At 33.5% G+C, this 15,539-nt stretch overlaps 3 protein-coding genes across 4 annotated transcripts in view; 2 read left to right on the top strand and 1 right to left on the bottom strand.

The window, feature by feature from the left end:
• Positions 1-642: 642 nt before the first annotated feature.
• LOC119611572 (interference hedgehog) overlaps positions 643-15,539 on the bottom strand; it is a 57,874-nt gene continuing 42,977 nt past the window's right edge. The window contains exons 5-9 of one of the 2 annotated variants that reach the window (XM_037967216.1): positions 8,227-8,886; positions 7,986-8,165; positions 7,769-7,926; positions 1,087-1,660; positions 643-1,017 (exon numbers count right to left, since the gene is read on the bottom strand). In XM_037967216.1, the coding sequence (XP_037823144.1) occupies positions 1,100-1,660; positions 7,769-7,926; positions 7,986-8,165; positions 8,227-8,886 (1,559 nt within the window). In that variant the 3' untranslated portion in view covers positions 643-1,017; positions 1,087-1,099. Of the gene's footprint in view, positions 1,661-7,768; positions 7,927-7,985; positions 8,166-8,226; positions 8,887-15,539 lie in introns of both variants that reach the window. The other variant, XM_037967215.1, reaches the window with a different exon arrangement.
• Positions 8,953-9,518, top strand: LOC119611575 (selenoprotein H). The gene is made up of 2 exons (XM_037967218.1): positions 8,953-9,040; positions 9,106-9,518. The coding sequence occupies exons 1-2, from the start codon at positions 9,028-9,030 to the stop codon at positions 9,501-9,503; spliced, it is 411 nt and encodes a 136-aa protein (XP_037823146.1). The 5' UTR covers positions 8,953-9,027; the 3' UTR covers positions 9,504-9,518.
• The window catches only part of LOC119611574 (regulatory protein zeste), a 5,625-nt gene continuing 326 nt past the window's right edge, over positions 10,241-15,539 (top strand). Inside the window, exons 1-3 of the mRNA XM_037967217.1 lie at positions 10,241-11,084; positions 14,002-14,453; positions 14,525-15,539. The exon at positions 14,525-15,539 is cut by the window's right edge and continues 326 nt beyond it. Of these exons, the coding sequence (XP_037823145.1) occupies positions 10,741-11,084; positions 14,002-14,453; positions 14,525-15,384 (1,656 nt within the window). The 5' untranslated portion in view covers positions 10,241-10,740 and the 3' untranslated portion in view covers positions 15,385-15,539. The remainder of the gene's footprint in view (positions 11,085-14,001; positions 14,454-14,524) is intronic.

Here is a 15,539-nt window from a genome sequence, read left to right as displayed (position 1 = left end):
ATAGTCTAGTCTATAGTCTAGTCTATAGTCTAGTCTATAGTCTAGTCTATAGTCTAGTCTATAGTCTATAGTCTAGTCTATAGTCTAGTCTATAGTCTAGTCTATAGTCTAGTCTATAGTAGTCTAAGTATCGTCTATAGTCTAGTCTATAGTCTAGTCTATAGTCTAGTCTATAGTCTAGTCTATAGTCTAGTCTATAGTCTAGTCTATAGTCTAGTCTATAGTCTAGTCTATAGTCTAGTCTATAGTCTAGTCTATAGTCTAGTCTATAGTCTAGTCAATAGTCTAGTCTATAGTTTAGTCTATAGTCCTAGTCTATAGTCTAGTCTGTAGTCTAGTCTATAGTCTATTCAATAGTATATTCTATAATATATTCTATAGACTGTTCTAGAGTCTAGACTAGTCCATAGTCTAGTTTATAGTCTAGTCTATAGTCTATTCTATAGTATATTCTATAGTCTAGTCTTTAGGCCTGTCAATAGTCTAGTAGTCTAGTCTAGTAGTCCAGTCTATAGTTTAGTCTATAGTCTAGTCTAATCGATAGTCTATGCTATAGTCTAGTCTATAGTCAATTCTATAGTCTATTCTATAGTATATTCTATAGTCTATTCTATAGTCTAGTCTAAAGTCTAGTCTATAGTCTAGTCTATAGTCTAGTCTATAGTCTAGTCTAGTCTATAGTCTATTCTATAGTCTAGTCTATAGTCTATTCTATAGTTTATTCTATAGTCTAGCCTTTAGTTTATTATATAGTCTATATCGTGGTCTATGGTCTGATCTATAATATTGGAAGTTCTTCTTCTAACTCGAATTATTCTCTTATATTTGTTTTAGATTTCTTAATTTCTAAGGTTCTCTTAATTTTAAATTCATTTGAGCTCTCTTTATCTTTAAAAACTGTCTCTTGTTTTTGTGCCCTGTTAGTATAAAACTAGCTAATTCTAAGCTATACCTTAAGCTAAATTATTTACATTTAAATTAAAAGTGTAATTAAAACTTAATAGTCTGTATTCATTACTAAGGAAAAAAGGAAAACAAAAAATTCTCTAACTTTTAAAACTTCTGCTCTCTTTAACACTTACTTACTCTCTTTTTAACATCACACTTCAATACTGTTGAGACTGCCGGAAGAGATATTATCATTGTGACTGCCCAAACGTGAACGTTGTTTCATCATGGCCGCTCTGGCGGGCATAGGAGAACGTTGAACTCTTGGACTGCCGGCGGCCACGGCGATAGGTATACCCAGACCACCATTGGGATTACTGGACATAGAATTGACACCATTATTTGAACTACCGCCGGAAGTGCGTCGTGTTCTTCTCAAGGATGGTATGCGTGTAGTAAGACCTTCCAAATTCATGGCTGACGTATCATGATTATTCGCCATATTCGAGTTATTTTGATTGTAGGGTAAATTACGTACACTGCGATCTAGTGTACGTCTTTGTTGATCTAAAGAGGGCGTTAAGGGGGCGGCTTGATGTCCAGTAGGTGGTAAAGGATGATGATGATTCATAGCCGACATAGAAGTGTGATTATTGTTTTGATGTGGTGGCACTGGCGGCGGTTGCTGATAGTCCCTTTTAGCCATTAATGTGGGCGTAGGAGGTGTTTGATAATAGGGTTGAGCATGGTGTATACCCGATCCTATATGGGCCTGTGAATTATTTAAATTATTAGAGTTAGCTAATTTTTGCAAGGTTGATGAGTTTGATGAGGAACAGGAAGCATTATTCGATGATTGTTGCATTTTCATTGAGGTTGTATGATTTGCTAACTTTGTTGTATTCTTGCTGGGCAAGGGAGGCAAAGGTTTTGATAGGGGTGAATTAGGATCCAAACCATTGGTTAGAGTAACTCCCTCGGAAGCTTCTAAAGTCTCACAAGATGAGGTGGAACGTTGTGGCGGTGTTTGTAGATGTTGCAGAGCTAAATCATGCTGTTCAGCATTGAGCTTCTCTGTACTATTGTGGCAACTGTTGTTCGAACTGCTGGTGGTGGTGTTGTTGGTGGTCATGAAGCGTAATTCCATGACATTACGATTCTAAAATAAATCATGCTGATATTTCTATATCTAAGCTAGTTTCATATTGTTTATAAAAGTTTAGCAAATACTTAAAAAGCTTAAGCAAATATTGGTATTTAAGCAGATTTTTTTAAAGCATAAGTTTAGGAAAAGCTTTCTAACGGTAGCAGTGATATATTTATAGTTTAAACTTAAATTAAACTTCTAAATCCTATCTGGGCATTGTTACTAAGCTGTAAATTGCTAAATATTAATAATTTGATCTGAAAATTCAAAAATTTTCATTCCCAAATACTTTTCCAAAAATCCCCAAAATTCTTTATACAAGGGGGAAGTCCTAAAAGACATTTTAATTGAATTGCAAAACAAGTTGTTAACACTTTTATTAATTAAATTCTTTTTTGTGTTAAATATCTTTGATAACTAATCCTATTTTTAGAAAATTTCCAAAATCCCCCAAACTGGGGAAGTTTGAAAACCAGCTTTGAAAGCATTTTAAAGCATTATTATGATAATTCTAGCTAAATATGTAATTTTTAACTAAAAAATTTGAATTCCCAAAAACATTTTGAAAAATCCCACAAATCCCATTTATGCGGGGAAGTTTCTTATTAAAGTAATTAAAGCAATTTTAAGTAAAAATCTACAAATACATAATATTTTTAAGAAATTCCCCAACTGGGGAAGTAAATTACAATTGAAAAGTAAAGTGTGCAAAGTGTTTTAAAAGCAAAAGCTCTTGCAATTTTAAAGAAAATTAAATAATTTACAATATTTAAAATAAACTTAAAACTAATTTTTACATAAATTTACAGATAATTTTAAAAAATATTAAAATTTGTTGTGCTAGTGAGATAGTAGTTGGAAAAAGTTGCCAGGAAAATCAACACCTTTTAGAATACAACAGCCGTTGAAGCAAATTAACATACAACCCCTTTGATTTGTTTCATAAAATATAGATATTTGTTTAAAAGAAAGGATATAAAAAATACAACAACTAATTTACAATAAAAAGCAATAAAAGAAAAATGTATTTATAAAAAAGTAAGAAAAGAGAAATGGGATTAAAGTTCAGTTCTTGTCTGTTCTAGTTCTGTTCTATTTCTGTTCTAGTTCTGTTCTAGTTCTGTTCTAATTCTGTTCTAGTTCTGTTCTAGTTTTGTTCTAGTTCTGTTCTAGTTCTGTTCTAGTTCTGTTCTAGTTCTGTTCTAGTTCTGTTCTAGTTCTGTTCTAGTTCTGTTCTATTTCTGTTCTAGTTCTGTTCTAGTTCTGTTCTAGTTCTGTTCTAAGTTCTGTTCTAGTTCTGTTCTAGTTCTGTTCTAGTTCTGTTCTAGTTCTGTTCTAGTTCTGTTCTAGTTCTGTTCTAGTTCTGTTCTAGTTCTGTTCTAGTTCTGTTCTAGTTCTGTTCTAGTTCTGTTCTAGTTCTGTTCTAGTTCTGTTCTAGTTCTGTTCTAGTTCTGTTCTAGTTCTGTTCTAGTTCTGTTCTAGTTCTGTTCTAGTTCTGTTCTAGTTCTGTTCTAGTTCTGTTTCTAGTTCTGTTCTAGTTCTGTTCTAGTTTCTGTTCTAGTTCTGTTCTAGTTCTGTTCTAGTTCTGTTCTAGTTGTTCTAGTTCTGTTCTAGTTTCTGTTCTAGTTCTGTTCTAGTTCTGTTCTAGTTCTGTTCTAGTTCTGTTCTAGTTCTGTTCGAGTTCGTTCTAGTTCTGTTCTAGTTCTGTTCTAGTTCTGTTCTAGTTCGGTTCTAGTTCTGTTTCTTGTTCTGTTCTGTTCTAGTTCTGTTCTAGTTCTGTTCTAGTTCTGTTCTAGTTCTGTTCTATTTCTGTTCTAGTTCTGTTCTAGTTCCGTTCTAGTTCTGTTCTAGTTCTGTTCCAGTTCTGTCTAGTTCTGTTCTAGTTCTGTTCTAGTTCTGTTCTAGTTCTGTTCTAGTTCTGTTCTAGTTCTGTTCTAGTTCTGTTCTAGTTCTGTTCTGTCTAGTTCTGTTCTAGTTCTGTTCTAGTTCTGTTCTAGTTCTGTTCTAGTTCTGTTCTAGTCTGTTCTAGTTCTGTTCGAGTTCTGTTCTAGTTCTGTTCTAGTTCTGTTCTAGTTCTGTTCTAGATCTGTTCTAGTTCTGTTCTAGTTCTGTTCTAGTTCTGTTCTAGTTCTGTTCTAGTTCTGTTCTAGTTCTGCTCTAGTTCTGTTCTATTTCTGTTCTAGTTCTGTTCTAGTTCTGTTCTAGTTCTGTTCTAGTTCTGTTCTAGTTCTGTTCTAGTTCTGTTCTAGTTCTGTTCTAGTTCTGTTCTAGTTCTGTTCTAGTTCTGTTCTAGTTCTGTTCTAGTTCTGTTCTAGTTCTGTTCTAGTTCTGTTCTAGTTCTGTTCTAGTTCTGTTCTAGCTCTGTTCTAGTTCTGTTCTAGTTTGTTCTAGTTCTGTTCTAGTTCTGTTCTAGTTCTGTTCTAGTTCTGTTCTAGTTCTGTTCTAGTTCTGTTCTAGTTCTGTTCTAGTTCTGTTCTAGTTCTGTTCTAGTTCTGTTCTAGTCTGTTCTAGTTCTGTTCTAGTTCTGTTCTAGTTCTGTTCTAGTTCTGTTTCTAGTTCTGTTCTAGTTCTGTTCTGTTTCTGTTCTAGTTCTGTTCTAGTTCTGTTCTAGTTCTGTTCTAGTTCTGTTCTAGTTCTGTTCTAGTTCTGTTCTAGTTCTGTTCTAGTTCTGTTCTAGTTCTGTTCTAGTTTCTGTTCTAGTTCTGTCTAGTTCTGTTCTAGTTCTGTTCTAGTTCTGTTCTAGTTCTGTCTAGTTCTGTTCTAGTTCTCGTTCTAGTTCTTTCTAGTTCTGTTCTAGTTCTGTTCTAGTTCTGTTCTAGTTCTGTTCTAGTTTCTGTTCTAGTTCTGTTCTAGTTCTGTTCTAGTTCTGTTCTAGTTCTGTTCTAGTTCTGTTCTAGTTCTGTTCTAGTTCTGTTCTAGTTCTGTTTCTAGTCTGTTCTAGTCTGTTCTAGTTCTGTTCTAGTTCTGTTCTAGGTTCTGTTTCTAGTTCTGTTCTAGTTCTGTTCTAGTTTCTGTTCTAGTTCTGTTCTAGTTCTGGTCTAGTTTCTGTCTGTCTAGTTCTGTTCTAGTTCTGTTCTAGTTCTGTTCTAGTTCTGTTCTAGTTCTGTTCCTAAGTTCTGTTTCTAGTTCTGTTCTAGTTCTGTTCGAGTTCTGTTCTAGTTCTGTTCTAGTTCTGTTCTAGTTCTGTCTAGTTTCTGTTCTAGTTCTGTTCTAGTTCGGTTCTAGTTCTGTTCTAGTTCTGTTCTAGTTCTGTTCTAGTTTCTGTTCTAAGTTTCTGTTCTAGTTCTAGTTCTGTTCTAGTTCTGTTCTAGGTTCTGTTCTAGGTTCTGTTCTAGTTCTGTTCTAGTTCTGTTCTAGTTCTGTTCTAGTTCTGTTAGTTCTGTTCTAGTTCGTAGTTCTGTTCTAGTTCTGTTCTAGTTCTGGTTCTAGTTCTGTTCTAGTTCTGTTCTAGTCTGCTGTTCTAGTTCTGTTCTAGTTCTGTTCTAGTTCTGTTCTAGTTCTGTTCTAGTTCTTTCTAGTTCTGTTCTAGTTCTGTTCTAGTTTCTGATCTAGTTCTGATCTAGTTCAGTTCTAGTTCTGTTCTAGTTCTGTTCTAGTCGTTATAGTTATCTGTTCTAGTTCTATTCTAGTTCTATTCTAGTTCTGTTCTAGTTCTGTTCTAGTTCTGTTCTAGTTCTGTTCTAGTTCTGTTCTAGTTCTGTTCTAGTTCTGTTCTAGTTCTGTTCTAGTTCTGTTCTAGTTCTGTTCTAGTTCTGTTCTAGTTCTGTTCTAGTTCTGTTCTAGTTCTGTTCTAGTTCTGTTCTAGTTCTGTTCTAGTTCTGTTCTAGTTCTGTTCTAGTTCTGTTCTAGTTCTGTTCTAGTTCTGTTCTAGTTCTGTTCTAGTTCTGTTCTAGTTCTGTTCTAGTTCTGTTCTAGTTCTGTTCTAGTTCTGTTCTAGTTCTGTTCTAGTTCTGTTCTAGTTCTGTTCTAGTTCTGTTCTAGTTCTGTTCTAGTTCTGTTCTAGTTCTGTTCTCTGTTCTAGTTCTGTTCTAGTTCTGTTCTAGTTCTGTTCTAGTTCTGTTCTAGTTCTGTTCTAGTTTGTTCTAGTTCTGTTCTAGTTCTGTTCTAGTTCTGTTCTAGTTCTGTTCTAGTTCTGTTCTAGTTCTGTTCTAGTTCTGTTCTAGTTCTGTTCTAGTTCTGTTCTAGTTCTGTTCTAGTTCTGTTCTAGTTCTGTTCTAGTTCTGTTCTAGTTCTGTTCTAGTTCTGTTCTAGTTCTGTTCTAGTTTTTCTAGTTCTGTTCTAGTTCTGTTCTAGTTCTGTTCTAGTTCTGTTCTAGTTCTGTTCTAGTTCTGTTCTAGTTCTGTTCTAGTTCTGTTCTAGTTCTAGTTCTGTTCTAGTTCTGTTATAGTTCTGTTCTAGTTCTGTTCTAGTTCTGTTCTAGTTCTGTTCTAGTTCTGTTCTAGTTCTGTTCTAGTTCTGTTCTAGTTCTGTTCTAGTTCTTTCTAGTTCTGTTCTAGTTCTGTCTGTTCTAGTTCTGTTCTAGTTCTGTTCTAGTTCTGTTCTAGTTCTGTTCTAGTTCTGTTCTAGTTCTGTTCTAGTTCTGTTCTAGTTCTGTTCTAGTTCTGTTCTAGTTCTGTCTAGTTCTGTTCTAGTTCTGTTCTAGTTCTGTTCTAGTTCTGTTCTAGTTCTGTTCTAGTTCTGTTCTAGTTCTGTTCTAGTTCTGTTCTAGTTCTGTTCTAGTTCTGTTCTAGTTCTGTTCTAGTTCTGTTCTAGTTCTGTTCTAGTTCTGTTCTAGTTCTAGTTCTGTTCTAGTTCTGTAGTCTGTTCTAGTTCTGTTCTAGTTCTGTTCTAGTTCTGTTCTAGTTCTGTTCTAGTTCTTTCTAGTTCTGTTCTAGTTCTGTTCTAGTTCTGTTCTAGTTCTGTTCTAGTTCTGTTCTAGTTCTGTTCTAGTTCTGTTCTAGTTCTGTTCTAGTTCTGTTCTAGTTCTGTTCTAGTTCTGTTCTAGTTCTGTTCTAGTTCTGTTCTAGTTCTGTTCTAGTTCTGTTCTAGTTCTGTTCTAGTTCTGTTCTAGTTCTGTTCTAGTTCTGTTCTAGTTCTGTTCTAGTTCTGTTTTAGTTCTGTTCTAGTTCTGTTCTAGTTCTGTTCTAGTTCTGTTCTAGTTCTGTTCTAGTTCTGTTCTAGTTCTGTTCTAGTTCTGTTCTAGTTCTGTTATAGTTCTGTTTTAGTCCTATTCTAGTTCTATTCTAGTTCTGTTCTAGTTCTATTCTAGTTCTGTTCTAGTTCTGTTCTAGTTCTGTTCTAGTTCTGTTCTAGTTCTGTTCTAGTTCTGTTCTAGTTCTGTTCTAGTTCTGTTTCTAGTTCTGTTCTAGTTCTGTTCTAGTTCTGTTCTAGTTCTGTTCTAGTTCTGTTCTAGTTCTGTTCTAGTTCTGTTCTAGTTCTGTTCTAGTTCTGTTCTAGTTCTGTTCTAGTTCTGTTCTAGTTCTAGTTCTGTTCTAGTTCTGTTCTAGTTCTGTTCAAGTTCTGTTCTAGTTCTGTTCTAGTTCTGTTCTAGTTCTGTTCTAGTTCTGTTCTAGTTCTGTTCTAGTTCTGTTCTAGTTCTGTTCTAGTTCTGTTCTAGTTCTGTTCTAGTTCTGTTCTAGTTCTGTTCTAGTTCTAGTTCAGTTCTAGTTCTGTTAATTCCATTTCCCCTTTTTATAATAAAAAAGTGCACAGTAGAGACTAAATTAAAACAAAACAATATCTTTCGTTTCTCACCTTATCAGCCTCCTGGGCCAATGGATTTGGTGTAATATTCATGCGCGGTAAAACACCATTCATACGATGATTATTAGCTTTGTGATGATTGTTAACACCCAAAACTTGGGGTGATACAAAATCCGCTTGTATATGATCCAACTGAGGTTTATTTTCTTCTGTAAAGGAACTTATTATTAATAATCACAATTTTAAGGTTATGTTTAAAAGTAAATACCTTCAGCTTGAGAATTTTTACGTCTTTTTATGCACATACAAACAGTTAAGCTAACTATTAACAATAAAAGACCACCACCAGCTGCTCCAGCAACTACAGGGTACAAAGAATTATCCTCTTCATTGGATTTAGAAGCAGGTTCCTTTTCGGGCAAGGCAGGAGCGGGGGTGGTAAGAGATTCTGTGAGGAAAAAAAAGCTAATTTTAGAATTTTTTCAATTATTGAGGAATATATTACTTACTTTTAGTATTGCCTTGTACTATGGAGCTAAATTCCGAGGCAGCCATTTCATTGAAGGATTGTAATTTGAATTCATAGGTAGTACCGGCTTCGAGCATATCTATTTTAAATTTTCTAGTCTGCATGCCATCTACAGTGGCTTTCATATACTCACCAGCCGACGAGGCTGGCCTATAGTAAGCATAGAAACCATCTACTTCAGTAGCCGCCGCTGTATGGGCTAAAGACCATTGCAACATTACTGCCGATTCCGATAAAGGTTCTATGCGTTGTAATTCCGGTACCGGTAGATTAGATAAATCTAAATCTTCTCCCCGTCTAAGGAAAAACTTTGAAGAAGTATTACCCTCTTTATTATCATTGTTCGAATAAACGGCTATAATACGAAAACGATAGAAACGGTCAGGTTTTAAACCCGTCACCGAAGATGTGAAATTCTTAAAGCCCTCATTATTACGATCCATTTTATTGTAGCGTATATCCTCATTGGTGGTCTGCCAATTTTCTCGGGGTATAGTGCGTGCCGCATCGCCCAGCATGCGATATTGTACCTTAAAGAATTGTATGGGTAGACCATCGTTTTTGGGTACATACCAGCGCAACATGACGGAATCATCGGAAAGTCGGGTAACATTAGGACGAGAGGGTGGAATCATGGTGGCTAGAAAATAAAAATATAAAAATTATGACTTGAATTAAAGTTCAAAAACATATTTTTGGAGAAATTAAATTTTAATTTTTTTAACAATCTTCTTCATAAATTTAAAATTTTTAAATTTTTTTCTATATTTCCTCTTTAAAAATGTCTAAAAAAGGTTAGTCCTTTTTCTAATCCACATAAATCTTTAAAGCCAATTAATCCCCTTCTATTTATTGACAGCCAAAAAGAAACCCAAAGAAATCGACTGGTCTGCCGAGGCAAATTTCGATAAAAACCGTTCTATCATTTATATAGAACATTCCCTAGAATGTTCCATTTTCTCTATCAAGGCAGAAGAGTTTTTGAAATATTTACAAACCGAAATACCCGAAAGACAGTTTGTTTTAATACGCAATCATTATGGTAAAGTGGAACCAAGAGAGGGTGCTTTTGAAATAGAGTTTTCACAACATGCTCGCACTTCCAAACATAACTTGTGGTCGGGTTTAGATAAAGGACCTCCAAGACGTGATAAATTTCCTAAATTTGAAATGTTAATGCCAGAAGTGCAAAGAGTTTTAAAGAAATTCTATCCAGATGTGGTGGCCAACATAGAGGAGGAAATGGAGGAAGGGTAAAAGTTAATAAAAACAACTTATATTAATAAAAAAAGGATTGAAAATTTATTAATACCTGAATAAAACCTAAAAAATAAGAAAAATTCGCAGATTTCTTTACTTTGCCTTTATTTTTAACTGTTTTAAGTGTTGTAAAGTCTTTAGAATTGTTTTAAGTGTAGCAAAGTGTTGGGAATTGTTTTAAGTGTTGCAAAGTGTTTAGAATTGCTAAAAGTAAATACAACCACCTGTTGAAGTTGCCAGTATGAAATAACAGTGTTGCTAAGTTTTAATGTTATAGCTAAGCAAAGACTAAAACCAAAATGTCCATAAAGAGGGAAAATTCATAATGTACTGTTAAGCAAAGCTGCCAGATGTTGACTTTTTGTTAATAATGATGAAAATTGATCAATAAAATGTGAAAAATATCAGTTTTAGATCTGTTTTAGTTATGTTCTAGTTCTAGGTCAGTTGTAGTTTATTTTGAATTCTGTAAATATTAAATTTTACTACTTTTATAAAAATGCCTGTATTTCATAAACAATTTTAACTTTATTTTTGTTATATATACAAAATCCATCTGGCATTCCTTTTTATTCGTTTACTCATAGAAACAAAATAAACACTCACTCATACCAATGCAACAACTCATCTCATTGAAAAAAGAACAATCAACAACAAAATAAACACAACATAGAAAAATGGCTGACTCGACTCAGGTAAAGCAAACACAATGCAAGCAAAATCAGTTGCTCATTGAAAGGCCGTGTGAGTGGAGTAAAAGAATTGTGGAATAAATAAAGAGCTGAAACGTTTTGCGCGCTTTTTTTTAAGAAAATAAAGAAGAAAGATAATTATGTTTGTTAAAGGAAATAATAAACTATACGATTATTTAATAAGTTAAATAGTTTATTAATAAATGTTAAAATAAAATCGAAAACAAAAACTTTGCAAAATTTGGAAGAGAAGCAAAAAAAAAATTTTTTCAACGAGTCATTATTAAAAGAGTTTTTGTTGTTGTACAAAAAGAGTGAGCTAGACAGCATGACAGTAATAAACGACAGAAAAGAGTGAGATAAAATTAGAGTGAAAAAAATTGATTTTTTTAATAAAGGCAAAAAAAAAGTGATTTAGCAAGTAAATAAATAACAAATTGTGCAAAAACTAAGAATTTTTTTTTTCTGCGAAGAAAAAGAAAACAACAAAACAAAATTTAATTGAGTTTTTAAGGGAAAAATATTCGCATATGATTTTTTGAATGATGTCCACGGATGGTACACAACAAGCCGTTACAGTCACGGTTAAAGTGGACGATACGATTTCCGGTGGTGGTGGTAATAGTAGTGGCTCTGGAACGGGTGGCGGCAAGTGTCATCAAATGTCTTCCCTGACACCACGTTTTACCCATGAAGAAAAGGAAATCCTTTATACACTATTTCATCAGCATGAGGAAGTGATTGATATCAAATTTCGCAAAAAACAACGTTCCAAGTACTCGGTACGCGAGGCCTGGGAACAGATAGTGCGCGAATTTAATTCAACACCGGGCGTTAGTGCTATGCGTAATTTGAAGCAGATACAAAAATTTTGGTTAAATGCCAGGTAAAGCAGAGGAATTAGTTAATGAAAAAACACTTATTTTTTTGTAAATGTTTTCGAATTTCTTAGGAAAAATGCACCTGTTACTTGTGTAAAGAGAAAAATGTCGTTTATTTGCAGTCAGGCTACTTAAAAGTAAGGCTAATCTAGTGTGTTTTTCCCTTAAAATGTTAAGAGTTTTTAAAGAACTCAAGAATGTTAAGAAAAATTCGTCGAATAATGATAAAATCTTTATTTTTTCTTATTTTATAAAAATTTTCTTCAGTGACCGATTGCTTGATTAAATGTCAATCGAATACCGATTACTCAAGTAACCGCTAACCGTTAACTTTAATTTTATATACTTAAGTATAAAAATTTTGATAAATAGAACCGTTTGCAAGAGTTATGCAAACCAGTTACTCGCAATGTCTCAAATTTTAGTTAAAAATACTCCATTAAATAACATTTTGACTAATAGCAAACAGTTATTCGAATAATTGACAATCGTTTATTCGTCCTTATTAATCAAACAGTTAGTTTTGAAAAATATTAATCAAAAAATCGTTCAAAATTTATTATAATTATTGAAAATTGTTAAAAAAAAAGTAAGCGGTTAGTCTTGTAAACGGTAATGGCTTGTAAATTAATGTTTAAATTCTATATTCTGTAGGATGATTTTATTAGCTTTTCTATTAAAATTGTACAAATATTTTTAGTTTTTTTACATTTTACTTTTTCGCTTTAATGTTTTTTTGTCTACAATTGACAACACTTTTTTTTAATTTTAATGCAGGCATGGAAAATGCAGTACTTTATTACTTTTGGATATCCAAATACTGCGGTAACGCCACTAAAGTTTCGCTGCTTTTCCAAATTTATAAACTTTGACCAGTCTGTATTCAAGACTTTAGTATAATCTATAGTCTAACCTATTGTGTAGTCTATACTCTAGTCTTTAGTACTTTCTATAGTCTAGTTTTTAATACTTTCTATTATCTGGTGTATAGTCAAAGCTATTGTCTAGCCTATGGACTAGTCTATGGTCTAGGCTATAGTCTAGTCTATAATTATTCTATAGTATATTCTAGAGTCTAGTCTAATGTTTAGTATTTAGTCTAATCTATAGTGTAGTCTATAGTCCAGCCTATACTCTAGTCTATAATCTAACCAATAGTCTAGTCTTGCCTATAGTCTAGTCTATAGTTTAGCCTAAAGTCTTGTCTATAATTTTGCCTATAGTCAAGTCTATAGTCTAGCCTATAGTCTAGCCTATACTCTAGTCTATAGTCTAGCCTATAGTCTAGTCTATAGTCTAGCCTACAGTCTAGTCTATAGTCTAGCCAATAGTCTAGTCTATAGTCTAGCCTAAAGTCTAGTCTATAGTCTAGCCTATAGTATAGCATATAGTATAGCTTATACTCCAGTCTATAGTCTAGTCTTGCCTATAGTCTAGCATATAGCCTAGTCTATAGTCTAGTCAATAGTCTAGCCCATAATTTAGTCAAGCTTATATTCAAGTCTATAGTCTAACCTAAAGTCTAGTCTATAGTCTAGCCCATAGTCTAGCCTATATTCTAGTCTATAGTATACTCTATAGTCTAGTCTTAAAACATAAAAAGTACTTTTTTTTGCTGTTATTACTATTTTAAAATATCAATTTTCCATGCCTGTATTAATATCTTGTTAATTTTCTATGAGTTTTAGTGAAACTAGAAGAGTGAGAGAGTTGGAGTGTTTAAAATAAATTCTATTATTTTTCAACTCATTAGCGAAAAAAACACCTTAATTAAACTCATAACAAAACCCTAATTTAACTCAGCATAAAAAGTTTAAATGAAAATTAACTATTTAATTAAAAATAATCAAAATTCTTTAAATTTTCCTACAAATATTTAGCTATTTTCTAAAAAAAAAACGCACAATAATTATTCTTGCTGTTTATATCATAAAAAATATTTGTTGTTATTGTTTTTATCGTTTTTTATCAGCTCTTTTTCGTAGCTACATATTGTTTTCATTTTTCTGCTGCTTCTTCTTCTTGGTTTACCCACAACGAGTACAGTTGTGAGTGAGAAATTTTAATGCAGAAAAAAAAGAGTGTAAAAAAATTGTGGGTATTTTTTGTTGTTGCTGTTTTTTTGTTGTTTTCATTTTCATTATAAAACTGAGTGTCTGTGTCACAGAGTTTGTGTGTGAGTTAAAAACAAAATTGAGAGTAGTAGTTTTTTTTCTTTCAGTGACAGTAGCAGAGTTGTTGCTAAAAGGTAGTAGTGAAAACAAAATAAAGTTGCCAGATGGTTAAAGTTGTAAAAGTTGTTTATTTTGAAGATATTTTTAAAGGAAATTTTAAAAATCTTAAAGAAAACTAATAAAAAATTTAAAAAAATAATTAAAAGTGATAACGGTTGCTTAGTATTCGTTTAAATAATTACACAAATAACTGTTATCTTTCTAAATATTAATTTTAAAGTTACTAAACTTCGAGAATACTTAAAAATATGTCAAAAAGGTACTTTAAACCCGAAAAAATAAGTTAATTAATCGGTTACCGATTGTTCAATGGATTATTAACAAAACCGGTTAAACGGTTACCCGTTCATTCGGAAACCGTTCAATGAACATCACGGCTAATAGTTTAGCATATAAGAATGTACATTATTTATACATTCAAACAAAGTAACCGGTTACTTATATAATGGGTAATCGGTTACTCGGGAGTATTATTCAATTTAAAGATTAATCGATTAATTAATTATTCCAAAAACAGATTAACTGTTAAATTATTAATAATTGAAAACAATATCCGATTAATCGATAACCGGTTATTCGTTTAACTGATTAATCGTTTATTCGTGTAATTATTTTGAAAAAAAAAAAACGAAATTTGTTAAAAAACCAAAAACTAAATCTTCTCTTTAATTTCTTCCTTCACTTCCAGACTACGCAAACAGTATCCCTTTCGCAGTGGCCAACAAAAACAAAACTCGAATAATGACAACAACACAAGTCACATAATGAAAGATGATGAACATCATGTCATCAAAGATGAACCCGAATTTCATATTTCCAATAATGAAAACTCCGAACACAATGAACAAAATGAATCTTTCGAAGAAATGGAAATGGAGACGAGTGGTGTCAATGATATCGAAGAAGATCCTTTAGATGCTCAGCAGCAGCAACAACAACAACAGCAGCAGCAACAGCACCAACAACAACAACAGCAATTACAACAACAAGTAGCACAAGCTGCCACCATACATACCCAACAAATAAGTGTAGATCAAATATCGGCCGAGAAGTTGACACTTAATGATCTATTGCAGTTTAAAACCAACAGACCTAGAGAAGAGATAATATTACAGATAAAGCATCCGGCAGATACCACTGGTAAGTAGAGATTGTAATGGATTTCTAAAAAAATAGTTTTCAATTTGTTTTTCTCTTAATTTTTTGTCTAGGTACCCAAATAACCATACCTTCCCCCTCACCCACACGCATTACCATACCCACTCATCATCAGCCGCAGCAGCACACCATGGCCACCATTACGGCCAATGGTTTTAATCAACAGATCATTAGCGAAATCAAACCCCAACAAATCACTTTGGCTCAGTATCAGGCTCAACAACAGCTGCAGCAACAGCAATTGGCTCAACAACAGCAGCAACAATTGGCACAACAGGCCCAGCTGGCTGTACTGCAGCAGCAGCAACAACAGGCTCAACAACAACAGCAGCAACAGGCTGCTGCCGCCGCTGTAGCAGCCGCAGCTGCTGCTCAACAGCAACATCAACAACAGCAGCAGCAGCAACAACAACAACAACAGCAGCAACAGCAACAAGTTAAAATGCAACTACAAACACCCACCTCACAATTTGCCACCGCTACACCCACATTCACTTGTACCACCTTCAGTGCCTTGCCCACGGCGGCTGTGGCAGCTGCTGCAGCAGCCAACACACAACACACTAACACCTTAACTACAAACAATCCTAATATTGCCACTCTCACCGCCAATAATCCCACTTTGACGGCTAACTTGTTAAACTCAACAGCCCCCATAGCCTCCAACACTGCCGCCCAGGATTCATATGAAGAAAAAATCAACTATTTCAAGCTAAAAGAGGCAGAATTACGCTATAAAGAGCAACAGGTTGCTTTAGAGAAAAAGAAAATCGAATTGACTCATGCCCAAGATCAACTAAAACATTTGAGAGAAGTCCATCGTTTGCAGGTGGAAGAATTGAAAATGAAAATACGTATACTACAGGAAGAGGAGAAGCAATTGCAAAAATCCTCCTCACCCTTGGGTAGTTAAAGGGTTTAACTATTTCTTTTAATATTTTATTAAAATTTTAAGTTTTTTTTTTAAACTGTGTGTTTAGTTTTTCTCAATTTTTTTCTATCTAATTATTTATAAATAGTTATTAAGTCATTTATTTGTTTAAGATTTTGTGTGTGTTTTTTCTGAAA

The sequence above is a fragment of the Lucilia sericata genome, unplaced genomic scaffold (assembly GCF_015586225.1).
Source record: "Lucilia sericata isolate MDLA Ls3-8-SP2 unplaced genomic scaffold, ASM1558622v1 Contig001483F_arrow, whole genome shotgun sequence".
Taxonomy (NCBI): domain Eukaryota; kingdom Metazoa; phylum Arthropoda; class Insecta; order Diptera; family Calliphoridae; genus Lucilia; species Lucilia sericata.
Note: the sequence above shows the minus strand (reverse complement) of the source record. Positions and strands in the feature narration are given on the sequence as shown.